At 29.6% G+C, this 20,964-nt stretch overlaps 1 protein-coding gene across 2 annotated transcripts in view; it reads left to right on the forward strand.

The window, feature by feature from the left end:
* The window catches only part of LOC126748925 (atrial natriuretic peptide-converting enzyme), a 126,769-nt gene that overhangs the window by 90,943 nt on the left and 14,862 nt on the right, over window positions 1-20,964 (forward strand). For both annotated transcript variants that reach the window (XM_050458467.1, XM_050458468.1), the window contains exons 10-13: window positions 3,592-3,761; window positions 10,141-10,330; window positions 10,390-10,543; window positions 13,257-13,380. In XM_050458467.1, the coding sequence (XP_050314424.1) occupies window positions 3,592-3,761; window positions 10,141-10,330; window positions 10,390-10,543; window positions 13,257-13,380 (638 nt within the window). The remainder of the gene's footprint in view (window positions 1-3,591; window positions 3,762-10,140; window positions 10,331-10,389; window positions 10,544-13,256; window positions 13,381-20,964) is intronic.

Genomic DNA, 20,964 nt, shown 5'->3' on the forward strand with positions numbered 1-20,964 from the left:
TTTATTCCATATTTATGACACTAGTTTCTTTAATATATGCAGATATTATTAATTTCGTTAAATGCAATATTATTTTATTAAATAGTTGACTGTAGACTGTAGTTTTATTGAATAGTTGACTGTGACATAAGATCCTGTAGTAACAATATCAAAGTGAGTTTTCGCTTTAGGGTGTCAAAGTAAGTGTCCCCCATAAGAAAACTTTTATTGAAATAAAGGGTGTTTTTTTTAGAGGCGGAGAACTTTCATTTGGCAACACTGTTTTTTATGACAGCCGACCTGACAGTTCTGGGTTATTTTTTGATTAGTTTGGTTTGGCAATTCATCATGAACAGACTCACGCCGGAGCAACGTTTCCAAATTGTTCAAATTTATTTTGAAAGACATGGTTCTATTCGAGAAACACATCGGGCGAAAGAAAGAAGAAACACATACGTGAGTTTTATGGTGCTCATAATCTTCCTTCAGAGAGATTAATTCGAGAAACTGTTGATCGTTTTCGCAATACTTTTACTCTAGTCGACAATACGCATCCCGTAAGACGCCGTACAGTGCGCACGCAACAAGCGATAGCTGCTGTGCCTGCCATAGTGTTGATAAGGATCCAAATGTGTCAATTCGTCGTCGTTCTTAACAATTGAACTTATATCCATCCACTTTATGGAAAATTTTGCGCAAAGATCTCGGATTGCGAGCATATAAAATTCAACTTGTCCAGGAGTTGAAACCCCAGAATCATCTTTTGCGCCGTACATTAGCTGAATGGGCGGAAGGAAAGATTGCTGTTGATCCACGATTTCATATGAAAATTTTGTTCAGTGATGAAGCACACTTTTGGTTAAATGGCTATGTAAACAAGCAGAGTTGCTGAATTTGAAGGGGATGAGAATCCACGAGCTATTGGCGAAAAACCGTTTCATCCAGAAAAACTAACCGTTTGGTGCGCTTTATGGTGCGCTTTATGGTGGAATCATTGGTCCTTATGTCTTCAGAAATGCTGATGGTCAGAACGTTACAGTAAACGGTGAGCGATACAGAAACATGATAAGCAACTTTTTTGTGCCTCAATTGGAAGCCGTTGCAGGCGTTGCAGAAATGTGGTTTCAGCAGGACGGTGCCACGTGCCATACAGCGCGCCAAACAATTAATTTACTGCAAGAGACATTCGAGCAACGAATAATTTCAAGGAATGGACCTGTAAACTGGCCAGCTCGTTCGTGCGACTTGACGCCATTAGATTATTTTCTTTGAGGCTATGTTAAGTCGCATGTCTACGCTGATAAACCCGAAACACTTGAGCACTTGGAAGCCAACATACGACGCGTGATTGCCAAAATACAGCCTGCAGTACTGGAAAGAGTGTGTGAAAATTGGACCAGCCGTGGGGGTCACATGCCCGAAATTTTTAAATATTAATGCCAAAAAAAATTCTTTAATATAAAAGCAAATTCGTTCATATCAATAAAATATTTTGTGTTTAATTTCAATTTAAAGGTCTCCGCTTCTAAAAAAAACTCTTTATATTTACAAATTCAACATTTTTCGTATTGTTTAAGATACAGTATCGAATTTCCAATAGGTTTGTGAAAACAAAATAGTATACTAATTCCCAATGAACTGTAGATGATTCACATTCTGCTTAAAATTAACTTATATATCACACGCAATTTAATGTCAACTTTCATCTAACTTTAATACATTAACAATGTAAATTGTATTATCCCACATTATTTTAAAATAGAAATTATTATTTCTCACAACCACTAATGCACATTAGATATTTTGAAATAAATTTTTTTAAAATAATTTTTGTATACAACTTCAATCAAATATGATAAAACGTGAGTAATAAAAATTTAAGTATTTAAATAAAATCGATATAGAAATTAATTGCTTTTAACTTTCAGAATCCAATTTCCAATAGATTTGATAGAGAAAATAGCAGCTTTTTTACGTAAATATATGAAATAGCGCGAGTTATAAATTTATATTCGTCAAAAGTCATAACTATATGTAATACAAGTTCATTACGCCAAAATACCAAAAACTAATGTTTTTGGGGACATATTGACAAATATTTAGTTTTCTTGCTGGTAAAATAGTTTAGAATGATTCTATTGATATAATAGCACTGAGCAAATAAAACATAAGAGGAGAAAATACATATAAAGCTTTGATTATTTAAATGTAAATACAATTTAAAATTCGACACACATTATATATCTGATTTTGAAAACTAATTTGAAATATAGACCTGGAAATAAAAGTAAAAAATAATTATCTACAGGTTGAAAACTGTTTGTATTGTTTGTATAATTTTTCAATAATAAACCTGTTTTGGCTGGTGCGCTTCTTTCTCCCCCGTTACTTAGAATTTGTATGTTGTTCAATAGTTCAAGACACTTAATTAATAATAATGCAATCCCTTACTATTTCTGCACCTATTGATATAAGATTTCAGCAATCAATAACCCTGATTTTTTTATCCCTATAAATACAATTTTTATCCAGGTTTATTTTAATATACTTCGCTTGTAACAAAAGAATATCGCAGCTTTTGGAGCTTCATTCAGATAGGAAAGTTTTGCTTAGGTTAAACTATTAATGACAACATCGATGAAAATATTTTTTTGAGAAGTTATTTTCCAATTAAAACTACTGATTTACACTAAGCTAGATATCTTAAATAATTTAAATCTACGTTTATAGATAATTCCAACTAATGATCTTCTACATATTTGCTTTTGAAATAAAGCTATATAAGGTGACTGGTGAATTTGAGAACTAACAATGAACAAAACAAAATCAGAGATTACAATTTCGGTAATAAAGAGAGGAAAACAAAATAATGTAATAGCTAACTCGTTTTCACAAAAACCTTTACTACAGCTAGCTTAACTTTATAATCGTAAATGGAAACCTCTTGCCTCTGATACCTTATCTAAAAGATCTCAAAAATACTTTTTAGTATAATAATTTTTTAAATTAAATATTTAAAATACCACTTTTTTACAGACGTAAAATATTAGGAATTTTAAGGTTTGTGCTGCAATAGACATTTTATTAAAATTTTTCCATGATTAATAATCAAAAATGTAATTTTCATGTAATTAGATGGAAAGTATTTTTAATAACTTTCAGATAAGGCAGTTAAGATAGTTACCGTTTTAGATTTTAAAGTTAAGGTGGCTGAGGTTAAATAAATTATTATTTCCCTCTCTCTAGTATGGGAATATGTTTTTACCAATTTTAATTTTTTTTAGTTCCTTAGATAAAGATATGATATATTGTAAAATGGTTCCCTGTATGTTCCTACTATAGAATGAACTAGATATAGCCTAATTTAAACCGTAGAATGTTTAAGACATGTCAAAAATGCTTTTTATTTCCTTAGTAGTAAAGTAACATATCAATTTTAATATTTAGAAAAACTAAGGGAACAAGATGTATAAATTATTAAATAAAAAATTTTTAAAGGATTTTTTTACTAATCAAATTATGCAAATTGGCAAATATTGTTCCGAAATCGCAAAACGTTAATTTTAATTATCATACGCCATATTTCTGCAAATGAGTTTTTTTTACTTTCAGAAATTCAAACGTGAGTACACTAATCAATAACTCTGTCGATATAATTGGAGCTGAAGCAAGATATCATGTGAAAGAAGATTTAAGGCCTCGGGAGTTCAACCTAATTAGAGAATTTGCTTCATGTAATGGAACCAATTACCAAACAGTACACTTACATTGCACCGAATATAGTAAGTTATTTATTTCCTTTAAGATTATGGTTTATTTATGAATGATGATAAAATATCCATATCCAACAGTATTTTATTTATTTATTTTTACATAACATATATCAATATACAATATACAATCATTTGTACATGATTATTATATTGCCAAAGAAGTATTAAGTCGGAAAAATAAGCAGAAATCAAGTACTCTTATTCATAAGTTTCGCAAAAATTTGCTTCCACTAATAACGCTATATTATTTTCTTAAAAAAATATATATTATATGATGGCCATACATATAAATAGGAAACATAAATAGCTTCTGTTAATTGTTTACCACGAGTTCTAAACAAACAGACTAGAAAGTATTCCCTTTAATAGTTAATTATTTTTGAAAACCATTTCATAAAATGTCAAATATTCTGTGGCATGAATCTTGCGGAAATTAGGAGTTTTCCCGTAAAAAATATATCAAGTTCTAAATAGTGCTGAAAAGAGCTATCCAATCCTTGACAATATTCATAAGAAAATGTATATGTTTACTGAACGCTATTCTGGGATCACTATTTTACAATTCGGAGAAAAAGCAGTCTCGGTATTTCGATCTCAAAACATATAATATCGCTAAAGTTCAATTGAAATTTAGGTGACATTTTCGCTTAATGAACTAAGAAGTGAATCTTTAGATCTGAATGGTCCAAGACCACGTTTTATTATTATTATGTTATATATATATATATATAACATAATATATATATATGTATATATATATATATATATATATATATATATATATATATATATATTATATGTAATTTTTTACAATTATAAAATAACAAGGGGCTATTCTCCGATTTTTATATATACACATTGTGTTGGAAAAAGTTTAATTTTAGTTTATTTATTCATATTAAAAGAAAAATTGTATTTTAAAAATGCGCATTAATTTTGGTAATATCATGTGAATGATAAGTATTAAATTAATTTTAAAACTATTGTTACTCGCATCTTAATTACTGATATAAGTGTTGATATTTTCGTTTTGATATTTCCTATTCAAGTTTTAACATTTAAACTTACTGTATCTACTTTTACTGTATCGTAGTTGGCGGAGAAAACTTTAATGCTTCTAAATGTATATATGTCTGAAGCATGCAACAAAAAAATAATTATTATTTTTCTCACTTTACGTTCTCTCACTCTACGTTCAGTTTGTTCGCAGTTTGACAGCTTTTACGAGTTTGTGGAGGCCGAGGAATATGATGACGTGGCGGTGGTGTCGCTTTTTATATACGTAGTTCTTTAAAATTTGAAGTTTTAGACGCCCCACCACAAATTAGTGCTTTAGAGCAAATATGGTTCCGCGCAAAAATTAAGGGCAAAGTTATAATCTTTAGTTCACTTTACCGACCACCATCTATTAATCTTGGTTCTTGTTTGAACGATTTGGAAAATTCCATAGTTTTTTAACTCATTCTGATAATGTAGTTTTTGGGGGAGATTTGAATGTAGATATGTTGGATACTGGCAGCCCTGGGTATATTTGTGTTAACAGTCTTCAGTCTCAAGTGGTTCAGTCTCCAACTCGAATTTCAAGCATTGGAGCCAAGTTAATTGATGTTCTTGTTACTTCGGCTCCCGGCTTAATTACGGATGTGCAGGTTATTAATATGAATGACATCCGATCATTGTTTAGTATTAAGTAAATTAAAACTTGAAAAAACCCGTACACTAAAGTCTTTCTTACAGGGACTATTCAAATTTTGTTTTCGTAGATTTTCTTAATGACATTTTATAAATTAACTGGCAAAATATATTTAACTTTACTGATATTGATGAAATGGTAACTTTTTTCCAAAAAAACGTAATTGATGTATTTGATATTCATGCGCCCTTTAAAACCCCCAAGTTCACTAAAAGTAAAGCTCCATGGATTACTGACGATATACGATTTATGATGAAACTTAGACAAAAAGCCCTCACGAAGTATAAAAAACTAAAAACTGATGCGGCGCTTAATGAATACAAACAAATTAGGAATTTTGTAACGGGTGCAGTACGTATCGAAAAGAAAGCCTACTTGAATGAACAATTTAAATCAAACCCTACTTGTTTTTGCAAAACATTGAATTCTCTTAACATAACATCTAAAGTTTCTCATTCCACAATTATTAGCGATTATCGAAACGTACCTGATGGACTTAATTATTTTTTTATTAATAGCATTCCCAAGGTAAATACGGTATGCACTAATAATGGCCTTAAAACTAAGTATACCAATAAAGTACACCCTAATGTTAAGAAACTATTTCAATTTAAAGAAATTTCTGAAAAGCAAGTTGAAAAAATAATTTGTAGTATAAAATCTACTGCAACTGGTTCTGATGGCATGGGCATTAAAATAATTTCACTTTTAGTTCCTTATTTAACACCCTATATAACTTTTATAATTAATAAAGCACTTGTATTATCAAAATTTCCATCTGAATGGAAGAATGCTGATTTACTGCCCATCCTAAAAAATAATACCCCTACGGAATTTTCTCATTATCGACCTATAAGTATATTGCCAACCCTTTCTAAAATATTAGAAAAGGCCATGTATATGCAATTAAATGATTTTTTTAGACTTAATTCCATAATTCCTATTACTCAGTCAGGGTTTGGATCGCAGCATGGTACCACGACAGTACTATTGCATGCATATGATGATATTTTTAGTGCTTTGGATAATAGAGAGGTTACTGCATTAGTGCTGCTGGACTAGAGCAAAGCGTTTGATACTCTGGATCACTCTTTTCTTCTTACCAAACTAAAATATTTTGGATTACACAAGTCGGCGCTAAGTCTACTTTGTGATTACTTAAGTAATAGAAAGCAAAGAGTGCGCTTAAATTCCACCTTTTCAGAATATTTAAATATTAATCAGGGTGTTCCTCAAGGCAGCATTTTGGGGCCACTACTATTTTTGATTTATACTAGTGATTTTTCTGAATTCCTGCATAACTGCAAGTCTCACCAATATGCAGATGATGTTTAACTCTACTCAGCTTTTCCGATAAATGAACTGAATACTGGCTTAGCACGCATTAATACCGATTTAAATCAAATTGTACAGGTGTCTAATTTTCATGGGCTGGCTCTCAACGGTACTAAATCTAAACTATTACTTTTTGGAATGCCTAAATCTTATCATTTGAATTTAAATGTTATTATCGATGGAAATATTATACAACCATCTGACTGCGAAAGAAACCTAGGCATTCTTCTTGATAATCAGCTTAATTGTAAAACATATTTCCAGTATTTTACAAAAAGCCTATTATAAATTGAAAATTCTATACATGCATAAAGATATTTTATCTTCTGATGTTAAACTCAAATTAAGTGATTCGTTGGTTCTCTCTTTAATTAGCTATGGTAGTGTACTCTTCTGGCCAGCTCTTGCTCAAAAGGATAAGTTAAGCCTACAAAAGCTGCAAAATGCTTGCTTAAAGTTTTGTTACGATAGAAGAAAATTTCATCACGTCACCCCGTTATTTCTTGCCTCCGGCTGGTTGAATTTGGATGAACGTTATAAAATCAATATGGCTGTTCTTGTTTATAGGGTACTCCATAATAAACTTCCCCAACATCTATATGACAAATTATCCAGTCATAACAGCATACATGGCCGTGAAATGCGCCACTCTGCAAACCTTTTGATACCAAATCATAGAACTTCCAAATTCATTCATTTAATTTTAAGTTATATCACTAATTACTTACTTACTACTTTTTTCTTTTTTTTTTCTTTTATAAACTAGATATAATTATAATTATTTTAATAACTAATTATGTCATGTGATATAAGCAAAATTCTATTTTAGGCTTCTCTTCTTATATTTTTTTTCTGTATGTTCTTCATAATGTTTAAAACTTATTTAATTTATTTATTATTTACATTGTTATGCTTTCGTATGTTAAGTTAGCAGTGCGGTTAGATAGAATAGCCCCAGGCTAGATCTCGCCACATTTTTGGTTAATAACTTTTGTAACTATTTTCGTAATATAAAGGCATTTATTATTATTATTATTATTATTTTTATTTGGCAGTTTAAATAAAAATAGTAATAAATAGTGGATACTGCAAAATAATCGAAAATTTATGCAAGAATTGTTGAAGGAATGCATTTAAAATAGATTTTGTAGAGCGGTTGACTTGTAAGCATTTTAACTTAATTATTATATTACTATTTGATCATCATATAGAGATACTTAAGACATTATGAACTTACCTAACTTACAAGCCACATTATTTTCACCTTGTAATTTTTAAAATTCATTTAATGTAAACTTTATTATTATTAAAAATTAAATACGGAATAAATGGGAATAAAGTCCAGAAAGTAAAAGCATATACTGGTATATCTTTACCGGCTTATTAAAATGTATTATGATAATTTTATTATCTTGTTAATTATTATTAAAAAAGGGTGAATTAACCGAGTAGAACTAATAAAACCACTTTATTTCATTTTATATTTTGTTTCATTTTATATTTATAAAATTCATTACTTTCTTGCCAAAGTAATAAGTATATTTACCTCGCAGATCTTACTTCGCAGATGGATAAAGAAATGGGGATAATACTTATATCTTACAAGACTTATGTCATTAAAATAAACAATTACATTCATAAACCTTAACTTGTCTGTATAAAATTAATTTTTTATCTTTAAATAAAATTAAAATTAACCTTTTATGCAGCATGGTGATAAACAATTATTTAAATTTTGGGGGTTTTAAAAAAGTGAATATCTTTATCTAGTGATCGATGCAATGTAATTATGTATGATAAAACATAAAAAATATGTTCACAAGTAACAATCTGTTGCACCTGACAATAAGCTAACCGAAAGACGTGTTAACAAGAGCCTATGAAATTTCAGTATTTTACATGTCTAATATTGGTATACAATTCTTAGCGAAATATTTACTTTTCATGGCCACTGGGTATGCTTTACTTGTATCTACTTATCCAGGAGTTTCTGTTTTTAAATTCCATCTTTATTTTTTTAAATAATATCATTCATTCTAGATCACAATCATATGATTTTAAATATATCTACCTCAAATAAACAACATTTTTCAATTTTTATTGACTTGTAAAACTTAATATAGATATCTTCTTTTTATTTGTAAACGGATTTATTTATTAACGACTAATTCATAAAAAATAATACGAATATATTGCAAAATGAAAGAAAGGGTATGTAATTAAAGCGGGAGAAAAAAATTTCCAATATATATCGAAGAAACATTTTAAGCTATTAAAAAAGATGTTAAAAAAATCCAATACCTATTGAATTAACATAACACTTATAATTTCATAAACCATATTCCATATTAAAATTCAAAATTCTTTATTTGCCTTTAAAAAGAAAAACAACTTTAACTAAAAGCTAATTGCAGAAGAATCACATAGTTTTCTTTAGACAAAAAGAATGGTATCGCGATTTTTAAAATCGTTGACATCTGGCATTAAGCATTTTAGCATTAATATTGAAATCAATAATTAATTTTAAATCAATATTTTTTTTATAATAATCAATATAATTAAGATAATAAAATTAAAATTAAAACTTTTTCCGGGATTTATATCGAAATTAGAGACTCATTGTGGATATGATATAATGTCTACGGGAACCTAACAAAAAATACTTCTATTTTTTCTTTTGTTGTTTTTCTACATAATCCCGTGGTAACTTCTTTCAATGATGCTTATATTTTTTTAACCCTTCCATTTAGTACTCGCCATCTTCGTCTGCGAAAAAATTGTTAACGAAAATGATTTTGAACTATGATGACGAAAACGCAAGTTTTAGATTAGAGAATAAAAAAAAATACTTATGTCAGATCTGGTGAGTAAGGAGGAAGATCAAGCAGTATAAATCGTAAATCACGGATCTTTGATATGGTAATCGCTGTAGTGTGATAAAGCCTTGTCTTAGTAAAATGGATAATTTTTCTACAGATGTGGGCATTTTACTAGAAATTCTGCCTTTAGCTTATCCAGTAATGATTTATGCATTTATAATGGTATTTTTTAGTCATTATTGATTAAATAACTTTCTGATGATCACAAAAAATTTTTCACTTACATAAACATACTGAAACGATTTTTAAGCAACCACAATGGATCCAAAACATCTGAAATTTTGATGAGTATATGTCAAAAAAACTATAAGACAATAACAAAATGACTTTTTTGACTGTTGTTATCATATTTAAGTCAAAACTTTTTCAGACCGCCCTCGTACAATCATAATCGATAGAGTTTCTTTAAAAGACAAAAGAGTCGCCTTAATAAGCTCTTTTACTATTTATAAGTTCAAAATGGTTTCATGGTATTTTTAAGTTTGCGGAAAAGCTCGAAAAAGATACGCAGAAAGAAGGAGGGTTCCAAGAATTGTTGGGGGTTTTGCATCTAAGCCCGGGGATTGGCCCTTTCTAGCAGCGCTGCTTGGAGGACCGGAAGAAGTATTTTATTGTGCTGGAGTTCTTATTGCTGACCAATGGGTACTTACCGCATCCCATTGCGTTGGAAAGTACGTTCAAATCCACAAATATATAAACCTAATATGTATATCTTCGTTATTTCGTTTAGCCATTCCGATGTCAATGGATGGACTATTCAACTAGGTATTACTAGAAGACATGCACATTCCTTCTATGGTCAGAAAATGAAGGTTAAACGGGTAGTACCACATCCTCATTACAATCAAGGATTTGCACACGATAATGATGTTGCTCTATTTCAGGTAAGGTTTGCAAAAAGTTATATGTAACATTTTATAGTGTATTTTACTATAAAATGTTAATATGCGAAGTTAACTAGTATTAAACCAATATGGTTTATAGTTATGATCTTTATTATAACTTAATCAAAATATTGATCACAGAGGTAATAAAATTAACAATTTTTAGTTTAATTTAATTTAATAATTTTAATCAGTTTTATAATCAAGTGGATGAATAAAAATCGTTGTTTTATAATCAACAATTTCTTCGTTAGCCAAGTTGGAATTTTTAACATTAAGAATCGGTTTTTGCTCTTAACTTTGACATATTTTTGTAATAAGCGTCATAATCAGGTGAAAGATAGCTATGAAACTTGATATTCTATTAGTCCTAGAATTTTAATTTCATTTCCAAGTTAGCGCTATAGTTCATTGCATGGATCTTGACATTTCTTGGGTAAATCTGTTTTTTATGTTGGTTAAATTAAAGTTTTCTAGTACTAATGAATTTTGCCAGATATTGATTTTGCATTTAAAGTTTTAACATTTTTAGTTTCAGATTTAATAAACTAAAATATCTATTATTAAATTCATTAACTAAACATATTTATTTACTAAAAGAATGCATTAACATGCAATAGAAATTGAACATATTGATTCCCGCACCAAGGACTTTTGTTGACCGGAGCTGTATAACAATTCTAGAGCATGTAATGATATATTGTATAATACAACATCAATATCATTTTAATATATTATTTTGACAGTACATTAAATTTTCTTCAAAAAATGCGGTGCTTTGTTTATATTTGAGCTATAAGTTGCTGAGAAATTATATTTAATGTTGTCGATTAATACTTATGTTTAACCTCATTAACTTAAAAAAAAATCCGCCGTGCACTTATTTACATAAGTATAGCAACTCTTTGAAGTGTTCCCGGATATTCTGAAGAGTGTAATTTGCATACATTTAAGAGTTACTTTTGGGAAACCGCTTGAAAATTCCTAACATCGTGCAAATTGTTTTATTAAATTCAGTTAAAGTGGCCCAACTGAGACAAAGATACAAAAATGTTTTTTTAACTTAATCATATAAACCTTAAATTTAAAAAAAATGCTTGCACGAAAGGAAATTAATAGAAATTTAAAATCATTTTTATGACTAATCCGAAATTTATTTAATTGTTTAGGGAACATATATTTTAAGGTATAATAAAAGATATCGTCTTGCTTTCTCATAATATTCACACGACTATGAGAAACTGCAAACATGAATTAATTAATTTTAGGGCAAAATTAGTTGTTAAAATTTAGTTTATGGTCAATCCAATAAGCTTTGTAAGAATCGCGCTTAAGAATAAAGTCCTCATAGAATGAAAGTTGTAAATATTTGAATGTTAATTTTTCCTATACTCTGAGTCGCTTTAATAGGTTTTTTTCGTGGATACTTTTACTTGAATAAATGGATTTACAAAAGGGTTGGTAGTTTTAGCTTTTGCATAGAAATAAAATATTAAGTTTCAGACTTTCCTGTGTAATGAAAAACCTGTATGAGCATTTACGTTAGAGTTTTCGCCTTGCGGATTCGATTATCTAAAACATCGTTACAATGCTTCCCACTTACGGGATGGTCTTTTGTTTTTCTCCAACTATTCCAGTTTCTATTTATTTAATATTGTTTCATTAAGTTGTTATTTTATATTTTCCCTGTTCTCTCTCTCAATGAATTTCACGAAGGAAGCATATTCGACAAAATTGCAAAATATTAGAAATTCAATTACATCTTCTTAAAAATGAGTAAACAACATTTTTTAAAATTGTTTGATGTCTTAAGTCTCACGGTATTATAGCATATAAATAAGTAATAAATACAATTAACTTTTATTAAAATTCCAGCTACAAGGCATTCGGTGAATTTACGTGAAACTCTATTATTAGTTTTCTTGTACGTATTATTTCTTACATTTCATACACACTTTATTTTTAAAGTAAATATATTTTTAATATATTATGCTCGGGATTTTTAATTTCTAAATCAATCTAAATTACTAAAAGGAACACGTCAAAGAGAATAACGCTATAACCAAATTATTTGAACAAAAGTGTCAAAAAGAATTATTCTACTAATTCTTTATTATAATTCTCTTTTTTATCTCGTTATATATATTTTTTAATTTCAGTCCGTTTTTATTACAAAAAAGTTTAAAATGCGCTGTTTTACAAACACAGAAAAGATTCCCAAGACTAATTGGTCATGTTAAATTACTTTAGTAATTTTAATTTACAAACTTCGTATTTGCAGTCTTATTAACTATATAAATATTTGTAAAAGATAACAACGAATTTTAACAAGTTTTTTTTTTATTTATAATCCAAGATAAACCAAAAGTAGATTCATTCATTTTGAGTAATAAGAGTTGAACTTTTTTTGTTGTTTTTAAGTTTTGACGGACACTATTTTAAATGCTTCATTTTTATTTAATAACCACCCTATGTATTTCCTATCAATACGTTTAATTTTTTTCACAAAATTTGATATTCTTTAATAATTTTATTTTTAATCTTAGGAAAGCCAATACAAAATAATTAGTTTTAGAATCTTTACCTAAAATAAAGCTGAAAGCAAATCACTTATATATAAAAAAAAGTCTAACGAACATACGCAATTACCATTTTTGACTTATTTAGTGAACTAGTTAAACTTTGAAATAATTAAGATTACGATTTTTTTCAGCTTGCTCATAGAGTTACTTATCATGAGCATCTACTGCCAGTTTGCTTACCAAAACCAACTCAGACTTTAGAACCTGGAACAATATGTACAGTGATTGGTTGGGGTAAACGAGAAGATACTGGAGGTAAGAGAAAACAACCATTATAATTTAAATAATCTTATCTGTTTATAATAAAAATAAAATATAGATTGCTTTTTACATACGACTTACGATATTCTTATTTTGAATGTGTTGTGTAAGATCCATGAGATATTAACCAACTTTTGTTTTGGGGCTTATTTGGTTAAAATTCTTCTCTCAACATTATCAAAAATAATCATGAAACTTTAGAAAATCAGTAAAGGAAGACAGGTACAAATGCTGTATTTTATGAGGGCCAATAAAATTCTAAGCCGAAGTCAATGTAGTTTTCACGAGAATTTAGGCACAACAGATGGTACATATAACATAATTCTATCTGCAATAGCTTAAATAAGAAATTCACTATTTTATAAAGGACTAAAAATCTTTGAAAATCACATATCTGTTATCTCTTATGAATTCCCTTCTAGATAAATCTAGAACACGTGGTTAAAGAGCTCATGTTAGAGAAGACATACTATTCACTGCTGAATATTTTAAGAACTTTCTTTAGGATCTTGATTAATTTAAATTGCGTTGTATAGATTTTTTTATTAACTATGTTTGGTGTATTTTAGAACAAGTTCTTGACCGTTCAATAGAACGTTCAATAAGTTTGTTTGTTTTTTAAAAATATTGTCGTATCTTTTTATAGCAGGTGTTTAACATACATATATTTTTTACTTAGCTAAGCTTTGTTTAAGACAATTTTGACTTTAATATAAATATTGTTGTGAAGGTGAAAATAGCCTTCGTGAAGTTTAAGCATTTAAATTAGAAATATATTTGACTATGCGTTTACTTAAAAATCTTTAAGATCGGACACGTATGCAATCTTTGTAAAATATTAAATGGAACAATTGATTGCTCCGAAATTCTCTATTTAAGAAGAGTTAATGCGCCAAATTGAGTTGGTAGACAGATAAATGGCACGACATTCATCTTCTTATGATTTATATTCTCAGTTAATAGTTGTATGTAAATTATGAATAAATAATGAAGAAAGAGCCTTATACCGGGTGATTCAAAAGTAAGCGGCACCCTTTCGGGGGCATAATTAAAAACGATTTTTCTCTATAACTTTAAAACCATTTACAATGACATTTTGAAAATTGCCGTACTGTAAAATATTAGATGGTAATTAAAATAGTTTAAAAAAAATTAAAAAATTTAGTCAGTGGCGTCACATACGGGGGTACTCATCTATATACATTATTAACGACGTTATAACGACTCCAATGTTAATAGGAACTTTTCGTCTTATTTTTCTAAAAGGATTACGCCCCTAAAAAGAATGCCGTTTACTTTTGAATTACCCTGTATAGTCTTTTTATTAAAATTAAATTTACTATAATTAACATTTCTTGATCATATTATTTCATTTTCATTTTATAATATAATATATATTATAATAACAAAAATTAAAAAAATAATAAAAATAATAAATAAAAACTTCTTCATAGTTTCACAATAGTGATAAACGATACACTAGTCATCAGTTTCTTTAAAGCATTATCTAAAACTAAGGATTTCATTCATATATTAGTTCATAAATGCTGAATTGATTATGTTTTTCAAGCTGACATTAATGTACGATATTTCATGTACAGGGTGTTTCAGAACTATGGGATCAAACTTCTGGGAGTTGTTCAGTGCAATAGAAGAATCCATTTGAGTATAGGAACCCATGTCCGGAAATACGTCACTACGCCACTACGGCCCTAAGACGCGTTAAAATTTATAAATAACATTAATTACCTAAATAGGATCTGCTGCATTTATTTTTACCTTTTGTAAATGATACCAACAATGTTTAAAATCAACGCTTATCAATGTCAATTCATAATGTCAGGTTTAAAAATTTTATAACTCACAATTTTTAAACATTTATTGCTAATGGAAAACTTTACCAATCAAGAATTGGCGGATATGCATTTGGCATACGGAGCAACAAACTGCAATGCACGAGCAGCATCGCGGTTGTATCATGAACGTTATCCCGAACGACAGCATCCTGGATACAAAAAGTTTATTGCGGTTCATCGGCGGCTCGCTGAGACAGGCATGTTTAAGACCATGATGTATGTATGATACTGGTGTTGCTCGAACCGTAAGAACGGTCGAATTTGAAGAAGAGGTGCTTCAGCGAGTTGCCGATGAACCATCAAATAGCACACGTGACGTCGCTAAAAATATGAATACGAGTAACGCTTCTGTCTGGCGGGTACTACACGAGCAACAACTCCATCCTTCCAGAAAGTTCAAGGTATGACTGCAGCCGATTATCATCCTAGAGTTCAATTTTGTCGATGGCTTCTGGATCACATCATTGCACAACCAAATTTTTTACGATATGTTTTGTGGACCGATGAAGCTTCTTTCACAAGAAAAGGTATTTTAAATAGTAGGAATAGCCATGTTTGGGACGAAGAAAATCCTTATGCAATTTTTCCAAGAAAACATCAGAATCGTTGGTCTGTCAACGTATTCACAACGTACTGACAACGTATTGCCTACGGGCAGGCATTGTTTATGATTATTTAATTGGGCCATACCTTCTACCGGAACGGTTAACAGGACCTATTTATCTGCGTTTCTTGTAGAAAGTTCTCTCAGAACTCCTTGAAAATATTCCACTAAACGTTAGACAGCAAATGTGGATTCAGCATGATGGAGCGCCGGCTCACTTTGCTGTACAAGTACGCGAGTATTTGGCTCAGCGGTTTGGGCACCGTTGGATTGCCAAAGGTGGAGCGGTTTCTTGACCTCCTAGGTCACCCGATTTAACGTCGCTCGATTTTTTCTTGTGGAGACATGTAAAGTCTTTAGTCTACGAAACTGCAGTAGAATCAGAGCTAGACTTCATTGGACGAATAACAGCAGCATTTGAAATCATTCAAAACGAGGATCGAATTTTTAGTGTAGTCCGCCGAAATCATGTGCGGCGTTTAAATCGGTGTATTGAGGGTGGAGGAAGACATTTTGAACAATTGTTGTGATGGTATCATATACAAAAGGTAAAAATAAATGCATCAGATCCTATTTAGGTAATTAATATTTTTTCTAAATTTAAACGCGTCTTAGGGCCGTAGTGGCGTAGTGACACATTTCCGGACATGGGTTCCTATACTCAAATGGATTCTACTGTTGCACTGAACAACCCCTAGAAGTTTGATCCCATAGTTCTGAAACACCCTGTATATGCTTTTCTACCAGCATTTCCATTGTATTTCTTACTATCGCTGCGGAGAATATAGTAGACACATAGGTTTTCTAATAGTATTTCAGTTTTGTAAAAAAACTTATGGCAAGAGCTTGATCTGTATGAGTCTAGTCCTTAGTTGTTGTGATGATGATTACCAGAGATAAAGCACATTTTGTTTAACTATGTATGAAATGTCTTCTTAAGATACTAAAACCGTTCTGAAAACCAATGCGTTTTCTTTGAATATCTAAGCAGAGTATTGCTTTGCTCCATTTTAATCGCGAACTAAATAATAACGTGAATGGACTTCCATGGGTAAGAAAATTCTAAAAATAATCACGTCCGCTTTATGATTTTCTATAAGTGAAGCTTGCTTATAGTCTCTCTTTCAATAAATTTTCAAAGCGTAAAGAATTGATTAATATTGTTTAAAAAGTTCATAGCTTCGAAAACACTGCAGCTATATAATATAATACGTAGTTAGAATATATATTTATTTTTTCTCTTGAAATAAAGTAATTTTTTTAAAGACTGTTCTTTTTTAGAGTACCACAAAACTAATTTGATTATGCCCGTGGCTGCAATATTACAAACTTAATTTTAAACGTTTTAAAGTTTCTGGTTTAGAGATGTAGATTCGAAACCGAGTTATAGCTTTAAAACTTTCGTAATATTAAGCAGAAGTTTGTAACATATTATCTTGCAGTGAAATAAGTTTCTATATATTTTATGGAATGTTTTTTTAAATGGGTATTGTGATTTTGGTAGTTTTGTTTTTTTTTATTTAATCAAATCAATTCATATTCAGCATGAAAATACAATACTCTACGGCACAGAAATACATCTAATTAAAATATTACTCAGTAATATAAGTTATAGCAAAAGTCTTGCAAAAATACATAAAATCAAATAGTAATGGATCTAGAAAAAAATTTCATATGTGTGATTAAATGTAAAAATTTAAATTAGGTAACATATACTATTACGCTTACTATCAACAATACTAATTGGTTATTTAAATAGATATAAGTTTCCAAAAAATTGATTTTTTTAGCATCTGAGAATATTTATTTTGCATTTAGAAAGCTAACGTCTTAAGACTACACTATCAGGACAAAATATATTTTAATCCTAGTAAAAATTATTGAAATATGTATTTTTGCAGGGCTAAATGGCAATAAATAAAAAAAGTGAAAGATATTCTTTTATTACGAAACTGTTTTGTTTTTAATTTTTAATTATCCTCGATTTTATAAATGAAATCGAATTGTGAAAGACAAAGACATATTAGAGCAAGAAAAAATTAAAGAAGAAAAAAAATATGTCATACTTAATCTTATAATAAACATCACTGGTATTGTAATAGCATTCCTGGCGTTTACAAATTTTTTAAAACGTTTCCAATCGTCAAGGTTGTTAGTAAAGTTTGTAGTTAATTATCGAACGATAACCAACATAAAGTTATCTGATAAACAGACAGAAATTCTATTGACAGCTTTATTGACATTGTTGACAAGGCCTCATCTTGGGTGGCGTGTGGCGGAAAATTTAAGCCTGATCTATTGTGCGATATTTAAATTTGAAGTCATTTCCAGAATTACAGAAGTTAATGCGTTAACTGAACAGTGATGAGAGATATATTTAAATAAAATTTTATTTTATTTTAAAATTAACAATACGCTTATCAGGTTAAAAATACCCACGTTTTATTAATTGTTAAATATATTTTGGAAGTTAGGAAAGACAAATAAATATTATTATTGCATCTCGAACATCCCTCATGACTTTATTCAAGAATTAACACATCAAGTAAAATATTATTTGATTTAAATTTGGTTCTCAAGATATTGCTTCTTTAGGACATTTAAGTCTGGGCTTTAAAGATAGTTAGATATAGATACTTACCAAGAATTATAAATTGGCACCATAGGTATGGGAGCAAATTTTAAATAAAAAAAGAAACAAAACTAAATTGTCTTTTAAATATTTTACTTTAATATATGATTATAAGATTAAATAAATGATTATAAGATTTAAAATCATTTATTATTCATTTTTTTTCTTAACATTTAAGATTATTTATTTAAAAATAGAATAGTTACTAAATAAAAAAAAAATATTACGACTTTTTTGTTAACTCTTACATCATAACCAAAGTAAATGATATTTATTTATTCCTTATATTTTATTTTCAAACAAATATACCAAAAACAATATTAATCAAAAAAACATACAAATAACGCTACTATAACAACTTTTTAAAATGCCTACCATTAACTTCAAGGCATTTGAAATACGTTTAACAAATGACTGCCGTATTTTAAAAAGAAGATCCTCATTAGTTTTTAAAATATTTACAGAATTTACAATTTTTACATTTCATGTCAGTATATCAATTGGTTCAGGACCTATGAGAAAAAAACGATAAATCAAATAATACTTTAAGTTATTTCAGTTACTATTAAAGTTAGGATAAAGCAAGTTGACCTCAATCACATTATTTTGACGTAAGGAATATACTGTTGATCAGAGTTTTTTGAAATAGGTGAACTAGTTATTTATCACCAATGCTTTTAATGCTCCAACAAATTGTAAACAGGATTTGAATTGCATATACCATGTTGCTAATTTGCCCAAACAAGTTTTCAATTGAGACATAGAAGCATTACTGCTTTTATTGTAGTTTGCCAGTTCTTTACAAATTTATGTTTGCTACTCTCTTTACCCTCTTTCTTATCAATAATTTAGACAGTCCTGCTTTGGCAAGAGCCTCATTTATTCTAAAGAAGAAAAGAGTATTTGTCTTGGCCTGTTTTAGTTTTCAAACTGGAGAAATCATGGAGGATATCGAAGTACTATCCAGATTCACAGTGCAAGGTCTAAAAGATGTTTGGTGAATTAGAACTTGTAAGATTTGCAACCGTATTTTTTGAGGATTTTTGTTCTTAAAAATTGAATTGAACTTAGACCTTCTTTATTAACTGAGTAAAGATGTTCTTTCTCAATTTGAGCAACATCAATGAATACATCTTAAGACACACTTTGGGAATATGTTGCAAATAGCTGGTTTTTCATTAAATGCTTTTTTTTCATTAGGGGCCTTTGAGTAATTATGCTCAGTTTGCATTTCAATTTTATATAGTGACCTTTTTATTATGGTGACATTTTGAGTAGAACTTACATAACAGATCTCCCTCCAAGATTTTTGTAAGGATGAATTCAATTTAAAATATCTATGATTTCTGTGACTGTTTGGGCAGTTACTAATATACAAACTAGTGCATAAAGGATATTTGCACGAATATCTTAACCTAAATGAAGACAAGGAAATAGAAATACTTGACATTTTCCCGGTGGAGGTCCACGAATTAAAATTGAATTGTAAAAAAATGGTAAATTGAGAAGAATGACATAGATATGTCTAAAATCGAATTGAATCGATAATTATACCCTGGAAAATAATAATATATCCAAAATGCACCTCAACATAATTAGATATGTCACACAAACACTTATATGTCAAAATTGAAATTAACCTGTGCTCTGCTCCATGTAGTTGCACAATGATTGGATGTTAGCACATACAATAATTTATTAAACCATGACACCGGAAAATCACAAAAAAACTACAAAAAGCTATTAAATTACTTTAAAATGAAAGAGAATCATGAGGCTTGGATTGTTTTCTATCCAAAGGGAACATGAAAAAGACAATCGTCAAATACGACAGTTAAAATGTCATTATTGTCATATTTAATATATGTCAAAAATTAATCAATCAGAATCAATCGGCTATCTTGGGCGGTAGACTATTCCGTCCCGCCATATGCAACCTTCATACCCCTGGTGTAAACTAACAACAACTACTATTCTACGGGCTTTTATATTAATGATGTGCGTAGTCATGTGAAACACTTCATCATGCATGCAATGCATTATATCGAACAGTTAAGGTCTCCAGATGTGGAGAATTCGACAATGGGCTGGCTGAAGATTCCTTGATTTTGCGCAACGTACGTTGGTTTAAGAAATTTTTCTTTTTTTCATTGTTGTTCCTTACATATAATTTTTGCTTTGGCCGATGAAGTGTAGATCATCTATGCGTCACTTTTGTCCCAGATGATGGATTTTTGATCTACGCATCGAAGCTACATCTTGAATTTAGAATGTGATGTTCTTATAGTGTGCTCCTTAAATCACCCCATGTAAATGTTGTCTACGACTGGAAATAGCGGGGAACCCATTGGGTGTCCCTCGTCCTAGACGTAAAACCTGACTTAAAAGTGGCAATTACAAAGACAAACTTCCAAAAATCCCATCACTCCCTCAAGTGGTATTCCAGTGCGTTCAGCGAGAGTCATGCTCTTCCTAAGCCTTTCGTT

The sequence above is a fragment of the Anthonomus grandis genome, chromosome 22 (assembly GCF_022605725.1).
Source record: "Anthonomus grandis grandis chromosome 22, icAntGran1.3, whole genome shotgun sequence".
NCBI lineage: Eukaryota > Metazoa > Arthropoda > Insecta > Coleoptera > Curculionidae > Anthonomus > Anthonomus grandis.